Source organism: Nymphaea colorata, chromosome 3 (assembly GCF_008831285.2).
Source record: "Nymphaea colorata isolate Beijing-Zhang1983 chromosome 3, ASM883128v2, whole genome shotgun sequence".
In the NCBI taxonomy this organism is placed as follows: Eukaryota; Viridiplantae; Streptophyta; class Magnoliopsida; order Nymphaeales; family Nymphaeaceae; genus Nymphaea; species Nymphaea colorata.
Genome location: NC_045140.1, coordinates 20,673,283 through 20,687,201, shown reverse-complemented (window position 1 = coordinate 20,687,201; position 13,919 = coordinate 20,673,283). Strand labels below are relative to the sequence as shown.

The 13,919-nt window shown below is 39.4% G+C and overlaps 2 protein-coding genes across 10 annotated transcripts; both read left to right on the top strand.

Annotated features, from left to right (window-relative positions):
* The first annotated feature begins 1,628 nt into the window (after positions 1–1,628).
* On the top strand, positions 1,629–6,860 carry LOC116250203 (probable 1-acyl-sn-glycerol-3-phosphate acyltransferase 5). 8 transcript variants are annotated; one of them, XM_031623693.2, is made up of 5 exons: positions 1,667–1,781; positions 2,624–2,701; positions 2,851–3,810; positions 5,290–5,420; positions 6,356–6,860. In XM_031623693.2, exons 3-5 carry the CDS (start codon positions 3,110–3,112, stop codon positions 6,775–6,777), a joined length of 1,254 nt encoding a protein of 417 aa, XP_031479553.1. In that variant the 5' UTR covers positions 1,667–1,781; positions 2,624–2,701; positions 2,851–3,109; the 3' UTR covers positions 6,778–6,860. The 8 variants fall into 8 exon arrangements, with proteins under 8 accessions (XP_049932858.1, XP_031479553.1, XP_049932856.1 ...); XM_050076899.1 differs by lacking the exon at positions 2,624–2,701 and having other exon boundaries at positions 1,673–1,781; positions 2,851–2,915; positions 3,116–3,810; XM_031623694.2 differs by having other exon boundaries at positions 1,704–1,781; positions 2,631–2,701.
* A 2,538-nt stretch (positions 6,861–9,398) lies between these two features.
* LOC116250205 (pathogenesis-related thaumatin-like protein 3.5) lies at positions 9,399–11,050 on the top strand. Of its 2 annotated transcripts, XM_050076903.1 has the most exons (3): positions 9,399–9,967; positions 10,072–10,169; positions 10,269–11,050. In XM_050076903.1, exons 2-3 carry the CDS (start codon positions 10,115–10,117, stop codon positions 10,943–10,945), a joined length of 732 nt encoding a protein of 243 aa, XP_049932860.1. In that variant the 5' UTR covers positions 9,399–9,967; positions 10,072–10,114; the 3' UTR covers positions 10,946–11,050. The 2 variants fall into 2 exon arrangements, with proteins under 2 accessions (XP_049932860.1, XP_031479559.2); XM_031623699.2 differs by having other exon boundaries at positions 9,399–10,169.
* The last annotated feature ends 2,869 nt before the right edge of the window (positions 11,051–13,919 follow it).

Sequence of the window (13,919 nt, the reverse complement as noted above, 5' to 3'; positions counted from 1 at the left end):
GATCTGATGCACTCCTAGCTCCACCCTCATCAAGCGGCTGTGATATTCCAAACTGGTGGCACTACCAGATCAGTGGTACCTGCGGTTAACTACAGGCTGCAGACGTCTTCGTTGGCTGAGCCTTTTGCCTCCTAGTGTCTTCCAGTTGGATTCCTCTCATCATCGAGTCATTTTCATCGGCTTTGTCTGCTCACAAATTACAATCTGATCTGTTAGATTGTGTTTGATGGTTTTTGACAAATTGTTGTTTTCTCTGCGATAAGTTCGAACATATTTTGAACAATGGCTCAGAGTCATGAGATAAATTTGAATCTCAGACGTAGAACAGGAAGAATATCTTTCGGGAATACAAAGACCGCCAGTACTAATCCAAAACCAAACAGTAAATTAGATTCCACTTGTACATTTCCAAAAGACACAACAAGAAATGCAGCCGCCATCTTTCAATCTGCGGCACCATTTTCAATCTCGAACAGCGCAAGTTTACCAATCCGCATGATGAATTAAACAAAAAGAGATCTCTGGTGGGAGGTGACCATCAGCCGCCTTCAAACTTGGTGAAAATCTTGGAAGCGGGCTCCTTTCAAGACTTTGACCTCTTCACAAGCTACAAATTAGCATTTCGATGACACCCTTTCAAAGCAACGCTTCATGGCAAAAAAAAAAAAAAAAACCTGGTTCATTTTAATCTGTTCTTGAAATCTGGTTTTGTGTCTGAATGACGAGGCGTAGGCATCGTTTCTGACCCGATTCAGACTTGAGAACTAAAATTATATTTATATATTAAATTATATTAAAAATTATTTTTTTGTAATCCTGCTAGGCCTCAAGCCTACTTTATCCTCATGCTCCGGTTTACTTATATATAAAATATTTAGTAATTTTGGATCGGTTGAATATCAGTAAAAAATAAGCAAAAAAATCATCTTCAAAAAAAAAAAAATTAAAGACTAGACATAAGAAAACTTGTTTTGAAAGAGTTAACTAAAACGGCGCATGGCAATCCAAAAAGTTAGTTAAAAATTCTTTATCGGGTACGCTATTCATAGTATTTTATTGCCAAAGCTTGAAGGTAGGAATTCAATGTGTTTATTAAGAAAAATACAATTACATGCTAAATATATTTAACCGCTTAATAAAGACTAGTTTGGTCATATTATTAGATATTTATTTATATGTACATATTTATGCCCGATAATAAAGACAATTGTGCGTTAAAAAATATTTTTTTATTTTGTACAGTTAAAAACGGTCACAAAATGTGCATTAGCAACAATACGTACTTACTTACTTAACTACGGGTTTTAGTGATAGAGTGCACATCTCTTGGCTTATACAAAAACAAGTTTTAAGAGTGTTTCGATGTCATCATAATCAGAAATTCAATTTTGATAAAAACTTGAATTTGTAGAAGGGGAGTAAAAAACCTCGGTCCTCTATGCTGCGATTTTATTGGGTATATCGAATTGAGATTACCTTTTTTTCTTTTTTTCTAAAGCAAAGGGAATAATTGGTGCCTTGATGCGTCCTCAAAATTTTCTAAAGTCGAAATAAAGACGATGAAATGATGTAAAAATGAAAAGACCAGGAGAGCAGCCACTCTGTCTCGCTCGGACCCTTACCCGGATCCGAACCCAATATGGATACTGGATAGGAAACTCGGCCCTCGCCGACGTGATGAAAGAAGTCCCGATTGGCAGGGAAGACACGTCTCATCAGCCCATCTCTCTCTCTCTCGCCGGCCAGCTTGTCGTCCACGTCCAGCTGAAGGGATCATCCCGGTGAGTTGCCTTCTGTTCGACCTTCTTGGGCTTTGCAATTGAAAAAACTTTTCCGTTAACCATATGGAGAAAATCCCGTGGTTTGCCATCCTATTCCGCGTCTCCCCTGTGTCTCCCAACATGTTAGGCGGGTCGAAAAGCGGGAAAGTTTCCCCTTTCTCTGCCGGCAAATCGATTTCCGGCGACTTTTTCGCGGAGGTGGAGATTTCCCTTTCTCTGTCTGGACGCTTCAGAGAAGAAAATCACTGTTCTATCTCCTTACAAAGGGATTTACGTGGAGAAAGCCTATGTTTTGCTTCGCCTATTCTTTTTTCGTTTTTCGCACGGTTTGGAACACACGACCCCGATCTGGTCGAGAAAATATGTGATGATTTCTTTGAATTCATTAGCCAATCTCTTCATCCTGATCTCCACATTTTTTTAAAGTAAGAACTAGTTTGCGCAGGTGGAAAAGAGGGAATGCTATTTGGGGAAAAAATTACCATGGAAATAAGAAATGATATTCACGGGTTCATATTTTGCTTTTTTAAATTATTGATTCTTGGTATAAAGTATAAACTGTAAGGCTTCTTCGAACATTCCTTTCCACCTTATTTTAAGCTGTTAATGATTCGGTTCGCTGTGGATATGCGAGTCGAGAGTTGGTGGCTGGTTTCTTTATCTGATGAATAAGTCGGGTTTGGTTCCCGCTTATTTCGGGATCCGGATCCTATGGACCTCATTTCATATATGAACATTTCGTTGCTGTTCCCTTCGTCTGGTTAAGCAATGGATCCTCTGTCCGGGTTTAGAATGAGTTGTTGGTTATATTTCGGATCTGGAATGCAACTGATCTGATTCAGGTTGAAGTCCTGGACGGCGGCCAACCACCGAAGAAGAACAAGGCTGTATCTCTGCTAAAAAATTTTGAAGTCTTGCAGGTGCTAATTTGGTCAAGGACTTTTGTTGCTTTGCTTACTTTTATTATTAATGGAGGAATGGAACTATTGAGCTGAAGTCACTGTTGTTGCATGTCTAGTCCATTTTTGGTAGATCGATTTCATTTGTATGGTCCAATTGTATCTTGCAGATAATTTGTCACTTTAGGAGGCCTCCACTGGTTTCAACTGCAGTGGCTGCTTGCATGTACCATGCGTGAGTACACAACTGGCAGTCGTTTGCTTGTCAATTTCACTACGGTGACTTGGGGCTTGTATCTGCTGTAGCAGAACCCCGTTAGTAGGTTTAACAAATAAGCAGTGCCGATCTAATTAATATTCAAGTGAGATCTGGTAAGGAGCGAGATATGCCAATTATTGGTCATTTACCTCAACATTTAACCGGTGGGAATGCAGAAACAGTTGGCTGACCAGTTGGGTGTTGCTTCTCCTACTGAAGGTGCCTTGGACGGATGTGAAACGTACACTAATGAGATGAATAGTTTAGCTGATGGTGAGACTGAAACTTCTTCTATACTGCAGACAGACCATTCTCAAGTAATGCTTAATCTGAGTTCTAGGCATCGACCTTTGTCTCCATTGAGGATTTTGAGGGGTATTTGCTGCCTCGTCGTTCTACTTTCGACAGCATTTATGATGCTGGTTTGCTTAAGTCCTGTCGCATATGTCCTGCCAAGATTGTTTAGTGTGCGCTGCAGTAGGAGGATGACATCCTTTTTCTTCAGCAAGTGGTTGTCATTATGGCCTTTTCTGTTCGAGAAAATAAACAAGACTAAAGTTGTGTGGTCAGGGGAAATTGTTCCTCCAGGAGAACGGGTATTGCTTCTTTGTAACCATAGAACTGAGGTTGATTGGATGTACTTATGGAACTTTGCGATAAGAAAAGGCCGCCTGGGATATATCAAATATATACTCAAGAACAGCTTGATGAAATTACCAATATTTGGTTGGGGTTTCCACATTTTTGATTTCATACCAGTCGAAAGAAAATGGGAACATGATGAGCTTCTTATCCGAGAAATGCTGTCAACTTTTCTTGATCCCTTGGATCCCCTCTGGTTGATCGTTTTCCCTGAGGGAACTGATTACACGTAAATCTCTATCAGACTTATCCTTGTTTGAACTGTTTTTGCTGCAATATCTAATGCATTAGATATGCTTTATTGGACCGAGATATTTGTATTTTTCAGGTAATATCTATCAATATAAGCTTCAATATTGATCTTCAAGTCACGCTTTTGATCATTATAAATGCATCTCAACTGAATGATGACACTTCTAATCTGGTTCCATTGGTTTTCTGATGATGACCTTAACATGTGGCTTTATAAATCACTTTACGACTTGTATCTTTTTGTTGTTAAATGTTGCTTTTCTACTTTGATATTTCTGGTCTTTGCTACATATGTTGATGCAATAATTATGAAGTGACAGCCTTGTTTGTAGTTTCTTAGTCTTTTTCCTGTTCTAACTTTTTGTTATCATTTCTCTTTTGTTTATTTACAATATAACTGTAAATTTACTTAATTATGGGGCAAAGTGCCCGTGGTATATTTTTCAATTGTTATTATTTGTCGTTGCTTGGTTAAACTAATTTGTTTTTCAAGTTTTAAATAGTTTATTACCTTTGTTTCCTCCTTGATCTGTTTGATTTGATTTACCCACAAAAGTGTTAAGACATTAACATATCCGCCCTTCATGGTTATACATTCAGCCCTTTGATGACAGGTGATTCTGCTTATCGGAACTAGGTGTCTTAATGCTTGTTACTTTGTGGTCTGTATATTCATACTGTGGTGGCCAATATTTTTTTCAATTTTTCGAAAACTTAGGCAATTTGCCTATGAATTGGTAATTTTTCCTTCTGAATAAAAAAAAAATTTACTTAGCAGGAAACTTCCTTTCTTCTCGGTTCAAATTTTAGGTGCTTCCAGAGTATGCCTCAAATCCCATATTCTGAAAGAAAAATTGAACTTTGCTACTACCACCAATTTTGAAATATGTAGAAAAGAAAAGTAAACAGAAACATCGGAAAAAGTTAAATTGGATCAGAACATAATATTAAAAAAAATTGTAGGAAGGAAAAGAAACTCATCCTTCGCTTAGGTAGCCCCTTCAGGTGATGCTAGTGCAGTGTTTCTCTGTCAGAACTTCTGGCCTGTCTTGGCTGATCAGAAATGCAGGCGAATTCTGAATGCCATTGATGCATTTAAGCTATCATTTATCTGGGATTCAGAAAACACCGAGACCTTTAAGGACTTGACCCTCACATTCATGCTGATAGCCACACACCCACATTCGCAACACTTTTCTTCTGCACTTATTTGATTCTCTTCTGGTGCCTATTTATGATTGTAGACGTTCACTGTAAATATATAGCTTTGCATCATGAAGTCGACCTTCTTCCTCTCTTCTTTTAATAAACTTAGTCCCATGAATCATTGGCTTTTCCTTAGTTATTTCTTGAAGGTGTGCTGCATGATTCTGTGTTAGGGTATTTATTTTGTGGGAACTGGTTTTAGTTACATCGGCTCGTATGGTTCCATTTTATAATTTTTTGTCATTCCCAGTGAGCAGAAATGTTTAAGGAGCCAACAGCATGCAAAGGAGAATGGTTTGCCTATACTTAAACATGTGCTTCTTCCCAAAACAAAGGGTTTCTCAGTCTGCACAGAGCTTCTTAGGAACTCCTTGGACAAAGGTTACGTTTCTTTGAACTGTTGTTTTCCTCATGGAACAGTTTTGCATAATTATCTTTATTCGTGGCACAAAGTTTCTATTTTATTTTCCCTTTGTTGCTTCTTTATGTTTATTATTTCTTATGATGAATGTATTTTTCTTTCATATGCTGTTTGTTCTTAGCAGATTAATGCCATTGCCACCTTTCAGCTGTCAATGTCTTGTTTCACTTCAGGCTGCTGTCATATATTTTGCTTCTGTATTTTCTTTCAGATCTTTAGTTAGTTGCTGCTCTAGATACTAGATCTAGAAGAAGGGAGTAGATACTAAATCTAGAAGAAGGGAGAATGTAAAGGATAGTGATTGAGAGCTTAGCAATCTGATCTTGATGCTTCTAGATCTGCTGCTTAAATGTGTAAAGTCGTATTGCTTAGCTATGAGATTTGTTAAAATTCTGATGGTTATATTTCTTGCATGAATGTGCACAGCTCCAGTTCCTTTGTCAGTTGGAATTTGGGTATATGAAGGAATAAAGATTCTGCATTTTCTTTAGAAAGAGTTTTTTTTTTCCCCTATGCTCTCTGCTTTAAAGTTTAAACCATTGCCTTGTTTCTTACCAAGCCAATTTTATAATGGTGGTTACCAGCCTTTCATGTTTTTGCTTGGCTATAAACAGTTACTGTGTGCTTTGATCGGTTTGAGGAATCACAACTCGCGAGTCCCATATGTCCTCCGGCCTCTCCAATTCAGATATGCCCACTTTCCAGCATCCCCCTTATCTAGTATATCTAAATTAAGTTAAATGACTAATTGTGTCCTCTCTCCTATCAACTGTGTTTCAAGTAATGTAAAATAACACAACTCTAAACTGCTTGCACTGTGTACCACCTGAATATTACGTTAGTTTTTCTTTGTATTAAATGTAAACTCTGTGTACTAATTCGAGGATGGCTGCAGTTTATGATGTAACTATCGGTTACAAGCATCGGTGCCCGTCCTTCATGGATAATGTTTTCGGTGTGGAGCCTTCTGAAGTTCATATACATGTTCGCCACTTCCCGCTGCAAGCAATCCCAACATCAGAGTCTGAAGCTGCTGATTGGTTGCTCAATCTGTTCCAGCAGAAGGACAGCCTACTTTCAGACTTTCATTCAAAAGGACATTTCCCGAACCAAACCGTGGAAGTTGATCTCTCTGTGCCTAGGTGCTTGGTGAACTTTGCTTTTGTCATCATTGTGACGACCGTATGTACATTCCTGACCTGTTTATCCCCTTGGTTTAAACTCTATGTTGTATTGAGCTGTAGCTACCTTACGTCGGCAACATATTTCAACATCCGGCCTGTCCCATTGTTTGGTGGCAAGAACTGGACGTCATGACTATGGCTGTATGTTGGGCAGCTCGCATGCGGAGTTTTCCAATCACCATATGAATGGCAGAGAGGAGCTTTCTGTCTTTTACATCTCTTCATTTTTCAGGTTTTCCAGTCTATCAATAGTGGTCAGATTCGCACTCTGTTTTGGTTTCTTTGTTCCCATTAAAAACGAAAGTTAACAATTGTGGATGAAAAACGAAGTTGAAAGTCCATATTTGTGATTACTGATGCCAGAAGGAACTCATCTGTCTTGTGTTAAAAAAAAAAGTAAAATATTGTTGTTCTTTCTTAAAAAAATGGCAAAAAAGTTGCAGGAAGCCAGGTAACCAGAAAGCTGTACTAGACGCGCCTTTAGCCATGGGAGGCCGAGAGCGACCTCTGGAGAAAGATAGCAGGCCTGAAAATTCTTGATGCACTCATGCGGTTTGTTTTATAAAAGAACATGCTTGAAACATCGGATACACAAACCCTTGAGGGAAGTGATCCATTTTCCTCTTATGTATGCATAGTGTTACAGAGAGGGAAAAGTGATCGACAGTCCTCTTATGTACAAGCAAACAACGGGACATAGAGAGAGAGAGAGAGAGAGAGAGAGATCTTTGTTCTTTTTTAATCTGAACACAAGTGGGCGCCATGTAAAAGCTAACTGTGCAGAATGTTGGGAATGGGGCTGAGCAACTTTATTCACCTTTACCATCGTCAGGTTTTGAATGCAATTAAGAGATCAACTCACTTACACGTAGCAATTTGTGAGATTCGTAATTCGCTTAACATAGCAACGGGTTGTAGGTCAAGCATCTGGACGTAAGTAGACTTCGGAAAGCCATAGATGATGAACAAGGTCGATTTGTCCAAAATATCGGATGCATTTTTAATTAAAAAAAAAAAAAACCCTGGCAAACATTTCTCTTCGAGCCATACGGAATCCTCAGAATATGGGAGGGATATCGTCGTTTTCTTTCCATAGTCCTCGTCAGTGTCACATCTCTATTGTTTCGTGCAAGTAATCCTGGAAATTTCGAACAATCTTTCTGTCTATGATAGAGCGAAAAAGAGAGGCATATTCTTGACAAGAAATCGCTGACGCTCCTAAGTAAATATGTCTCACGGATATATTTCTCGATGTAGCAAACTTCAAAGCAAATCAAACGATTTCAAGGCAGATCACATAATCGCATCAGAAACCTAACTTAAGATTGTCTTTTGAATTTTTGCAAGTGCATAACTCTTTTTTCCCACTCTTTTTTCCCAAGTGCCCAACTCCAGGTTTGTATCATCTTATAGTTGCTAAGAGTTCTTGTTTTAGCTTTTCATATTAAAATATTACACTTCCAATTGATGTGGAGTACACACACACACACACACACATATATATATATATATATATATATAACACCAATGGTAAGTCTGACTACCTAGAGTCATCTACTTCATTCACTAGAGTCATCTAATTTATTTGATGGATAGTTGAAAGAAAAATGAGGAGAAAAAGAAGATGGGTGAATTTATAATCTAGTATTAGATTTCTCCTATTTATCCTTGTTTTTCTTTCCAACAGTGTCACAAATATCATTTTTGGATTTTTAACGGCGGGATTTTCCTCAGGTTTTTAACAGCAAAGTTTTTTTTTTTTTTTGGAAAATCTCGAGAAAAATTTGGAAATTTAAAAAAAAAATATGTATAAATGAAATAAATGAGAAATTAATAGGAAAACATAAATAAAACTATATAAAAATGATAAGAGGAATGTAAATTTAGTTTAAGTTTACATCTAAATCCATGATAATATCAATGTTAAAAAATATCAAAAAAATGGGAGAAGGTGTGATGATAAGGCGACAAATATTTTTCCCTTTTTTTCAAAATATCATGATTTTTCCCAGTTTTTTCATTTTTCTTATTTTTGACATTCATATCAGGATATTTCAAAAATATCACAATATATGTGACACTATCTATCCATGAGGGGGCTAGATAACTCTAGACAGCCAGAGTCACTATTCGCTCACTCTTTTATATATCTTACCTTGGAACAAATTCCAACGGATTGTCAAGGGTTTTCTTTCTTAAAAGCTCTCATATCATGAAAATTGCGGGGAGGGCAGTTGCAGGCACTGCAATTAGATTAGTCGTTGGTCCACTAGATCTGTAGATGCACACCCAAACATCATGGGCTTCTCTAAATTATGAGGTTCATGCCAAGATCATTGGGGGCCGGCATACGGAATCATACAAATGGCGGGGGCCGGCTTCTGGATGCTGGCCGGGAGGCGTGAACGGATTTAAGAAAGGCGAGGGATTGGTGCATGCAGTCGGCCCACAGGAGCTTTATACATATCCCTCTCACGTGTGGCCAAGAAACTGCTTCAGCGTTCTTGCATGTGCTAAAATGAAGCTATCGCAGTGCTTTTCAAACACGAGAGCCTGCAGAGCTTGTGGCGCCGGCTTAATGCTTTAGCTGCCCAGCAACTAACCCCATCTATTTCTTGTCCACCTCTTATTCCTCCACTCCTAACGCGATTATGCGAGCCTTAAATCCTTTACATAAATATACTTTGAAGTTTGAATTCTTGAAAGATACATAGATGTTTCATTACCCAATATAGTTTTGTGTGCATAAATTTAGAAATAATGAAAGATGACAGATGACCAACATTATATGCTCTATAAAAGATGACAGATGACCAACATTATAATGAAAGATGACAGATGTTTCCTTTTAAGCAGTCGCTTTGATGCCCTCTGGTCTCGACCAACTAGTCTGAGTGAAAATGCAATTGCATAGAGTTAAATTTTCAGAATCAAACTGATAACGATTATAATAATCAACAAGCTGCATCCGTTGCAAGTTTATCTATCCCTGTAACTGGGCTTGGATCAAATCCAGGTCTGCTGAATCTGATATGCTTTAGAAACTCCCCATCTCAATAAACCACTACACCTACAATTTCACGGGTAGAGAGAAAGATAGAGTAGGTAAGATGTGGGAGAAAGAGTGTAATTTTCTTTCAAATTCCAAGGGGGAAAAAAAGGAACTTCATAGCCAGATTTCAATTGGGTTCTCATCAAGAAGTCAGTTACCAGGAGTTATATGAGATAAGGTAATGAGAGATGGATTTACGGGGCACGTTTTGCAGTTTTGGCAAATGGACTCAAGGAAAAAGAATCAGAATTCAGCAGTGAATCTTTTACTGGTAAATTAATGTGATTTTAATTATAGTAGCTAGATGGACATATTGCCAGATAATGCTCAGAATTTACTGCTAAACGTCATATAAATGCATCATTTGACAACCAGACTCTTCCACCGCCCTCCCTCTGTGCCAAAAGAGAGAGCTGCAATGGAGACTCTCCCTCAATCCGTCATGTTGGTGCTGCTTGTCATTTCTTCTTTAGGTATGACATAGGGTTGGTAGTTTTTTTTTCTCTGTTTTGGTTCTCTTATTTCACTAGTTCATGTTTAGCCTCATAGTTGTTTCTTTGTTATGTTATCAGGCAGAACTGCCTCTGCAACGGTGTTTACGCTGTCGAACAAGTGCCCGTATACCGTTTGGCCGGGAAGTCTAGCCGCCAATGGAGCTGACATACTCGGCGGTGGTGGATTTGTCTTACCTTCTGGGGAGTCGGTTGCACTGACAGCGTCCCCGGGCTGGTCCGGCCGCTTCTGGGCACGGACTGGCTGCACGTTTGATGCATCTGGGAACGGAAATTGCACTACTGGTGATTGTGGCCGCCTGGCTTGTGCCGGCAGCGGCGGAGCGCCACCAGTCACATTGGCGGAGTTCACCATCGGCAGCCCGAAGGACTTCTATGATGTGAGTCTGGTGGATGGTTACAACATTGGGATGGGTGTGCAAGCCATTGGAGGATCCGGTGACTGCCAATACGCAGGCTGTTTGGCAGACCTGCGCGAGACTTGCCCTGCAGAGCTGCAGATTCTGGAAAATGGTGAGGTCGTGGCTTGCAAGAGTGCATGCTTCGCCTTTAACACGCCGGAGTACTGCTGCACCGGTGATCACTCGACCCCGGCGACGTGCCCCCCGACTCAGTATTCGGCCTTGTTCAAGAATGCTTGCCCCCGGGCTTACAGTTATGCCTACGACGACGCGTCGAGCACATGCACATGTAGTGGTGCAGACTATGCCATCACCTTCTGCCCTCAGGGCGTATAGTCCCCCTGCGAATCTGTGTGTTTGCTATAATCACCTCTCATGTGAGAGCTGTGATATATTTATGAAATTTTACTGCAAGCGGTTGCTTCTGTTCTCAGGAATCTCATGGAAAGTTTTGTTGTCCATTAATGATAATATTAGCTGCTGCAATTGTTGCTTGGGAAGCTGGAAATTTCAGAAATACAACCGGTTTTGGTATGATTTAGATGCAAATTAGTTAGGATGGGTACAGCTCTTTTAACAAAGAGTATGAGGGAAGGGATCACACCTCCTTAACCAGTCCCAGCTGGGCCTTAAACTGCTTCAGTTAGAAGGAAACCTGACCAACAACAGGCTTGAACTTGTCATCATTTTAAATGTTAACCAATACAGATTTGCAGGCTCATGCAAGATTTAATGAAGCAAATGCTGCATCCAATCCTTCGGACTCAACAAGTTGGCTGTAATAATTATATTAGATCCAACACCACCCCTGGCCTTAGTCATGGGTCACTGGGTCAATAGAGGTAGACTAGTAGAGATATTATTGAATCTTGATATATTCATGGAGGAGCTAGATTTAGCCAAGTATTTCGTCCTTGCGTGGTAGGACTAACAGTTGAAATGGAAAGCAATGTTTGTGGAAGATAAGCATCCGCTTTCCAGGAAAAAGGAAGCTTGTACTTCCATGGCATGGCGTTCCTCTGACGTCCAAGAACACCATTCAAACATGAGTGAATGCTTTGGTCACAGGTAGGACAAACAACCAATGTGCACGGGAAATGAAGGCAGCTATTGGTCGTTGTTCACGAGGATCACAGGACCTGTGTGTTGAGCGTCCTCGAGATCACAACTACACTTATTTTCTTTCAGAAAACTTCAAAATCAGAAAGCCCTTTGACCCTGTTTTGCTGTCGCAGGATTGGGATAACATTTAAGAATGACGCAATGTAGTGGATGTGCTGAAACGCAAGTTTCTAAACGAGAATTCATATGTTAATCTCAATTTCATATATATAATTGCAAGTAAATGGCTACAATTCTATGGACCAACTAATTATTGGGCCCAACTGGTCGGGAGCAGGCTAAGAGCCTGAAAAAATCAGATACAAAGGATTCCTGATTGAGTAAAAGCGGTCTGCTGTGTACAATGAATAAAAAAGGCGATTTAGTAATGCCTACTGGAAAAACATCAAACGTTGATGTTACAGTAGACTGAATCGATGTTGTTAAAGGCGATGAGATGAAGCAAGGCATTGACCTTTCACCAGAAAAGGTGTAAGCCTCACGGGGTTCAAGCGCAAGTAAATGCATAATATTAACAAATTTTCTGGGGTGTTACATTTGTAGTATTCTAATAGCTCCAAGAGTACAAGAGTTCAATATGTAATATCAACCATGTTTTTAAGTAGATGAGTAGCTGATTGGCAAAAACATAAAATGTAACTCCCAATAACCATAAGCAACGACAAACAACAACAGGTCCACCTTAGGTGATTTACTAGTGATTGTCAAAGCAATATGTTTGGTAGCCCTAAGAGTAGTTATAATTCAATCATAAAGATGCACAAAGAGAACATCTGAATTGAAAGGGAAGTTAGAAATTGAGAGAATTATTGGCTAATCTCGAAGTGGAAAGAAAGTAATGCAAGATTTAATGTACTGAGCTCAAATAAACCACGTCCCAACAAAAACAAAGCGTGGACTACCTGATTAATCATATCTGAGCACATGCATCACATTGTGAATATGGTTAGATAAAGAAGAGCTCTTTAGATATGAGAGTCAAACCATTAAGGGAACCAGATATAAGCAAGGCATCGAATCCCTCTGCAAACCTGTTCCTCCCATTTGATAAATCTCCAAACTAAGAAAGCAACCATCGTTGCAGAATAATAAAGAAAGCCATCAACTTTATACCTTTGTGTTCAACAAATATCCCCATACCGATGCCTTTTTGTTCGACAAAACCAACTCAGCGCACGAAGACTCTCAATAGATAAAATCAGACTCCGCGATCACAAACCTTTTCTACAGAAGGCACCCAACTAGACAACAAACTTGCAGAGTGTGCTTTGAATCTGCAGGGTAATAACTTCCACCATACAGATCAGTGAATGAAACATCTCGACATTCTCCAGTTTGGAAGAAAGATATCTTGACCCTGCAGATAAATTTGGAAAACCAAGGACTGCTTGCTACAGAGCACATAAACATGCCTGCCAATGGCCAAGCGTAAACTTATGTAAGCCAGAAAATTCTGATAAATAAACTGGATGTGTTGGAAAAGGCTGCAAATGAGCGTAAAACTCTGTTCCAGTTCAGGTCTGCAGAACATCAATGCCGACACTCGACATTCTAATAGGACAAAAATAAGGTAGGAGAGATCAGCTATGATGAGAAAGAAACGTGGTGATTGGAGAGCCAAATTGGGACCCAGTGAGTTGCCTCATTAGTAAAGTTGTTTTTTTTTCCTATTTTCAGCGACCCAAACATCAAGCAGCAAACAGGTCACGCAGAACCATGAGGAACATGCAATTTTCACAACCCAACAACAGTTCCTGCATATTGTACAAAATGGTATACTGTGGGGAAGCAGTCACACCCCCAGTAACATAATCACAAAGGGTTTGATCCAACAAAAGTGTTAATCGACAAAAGAAATATTTGGATTTTTAACTCAATTTTATCATCAAACTGGAGTGCGGGGAAACTCACAAGAAAAAACAGGACAACGAACAGAATTGAAGTATTCTGTCACTAAGCAAAGAGAGAAAATGAAAACCGATTGTTTCAGATGGTAAAACGGACAACAGAAGCCATGCGTGCACAACCGGCAAACTTCAACCATCTGCAAAAACCAATTGAAGTGGGAGTTTCATGATGTTCAAGAGACTCTAAGTGCAAGTAATCAGAAGTAGCGCAGGAAAAGAACAAGGTCCAAAAGAGAAAGTTGACTATGCAAGAATTTATTTCTGCATCTCAGGCTCAACAG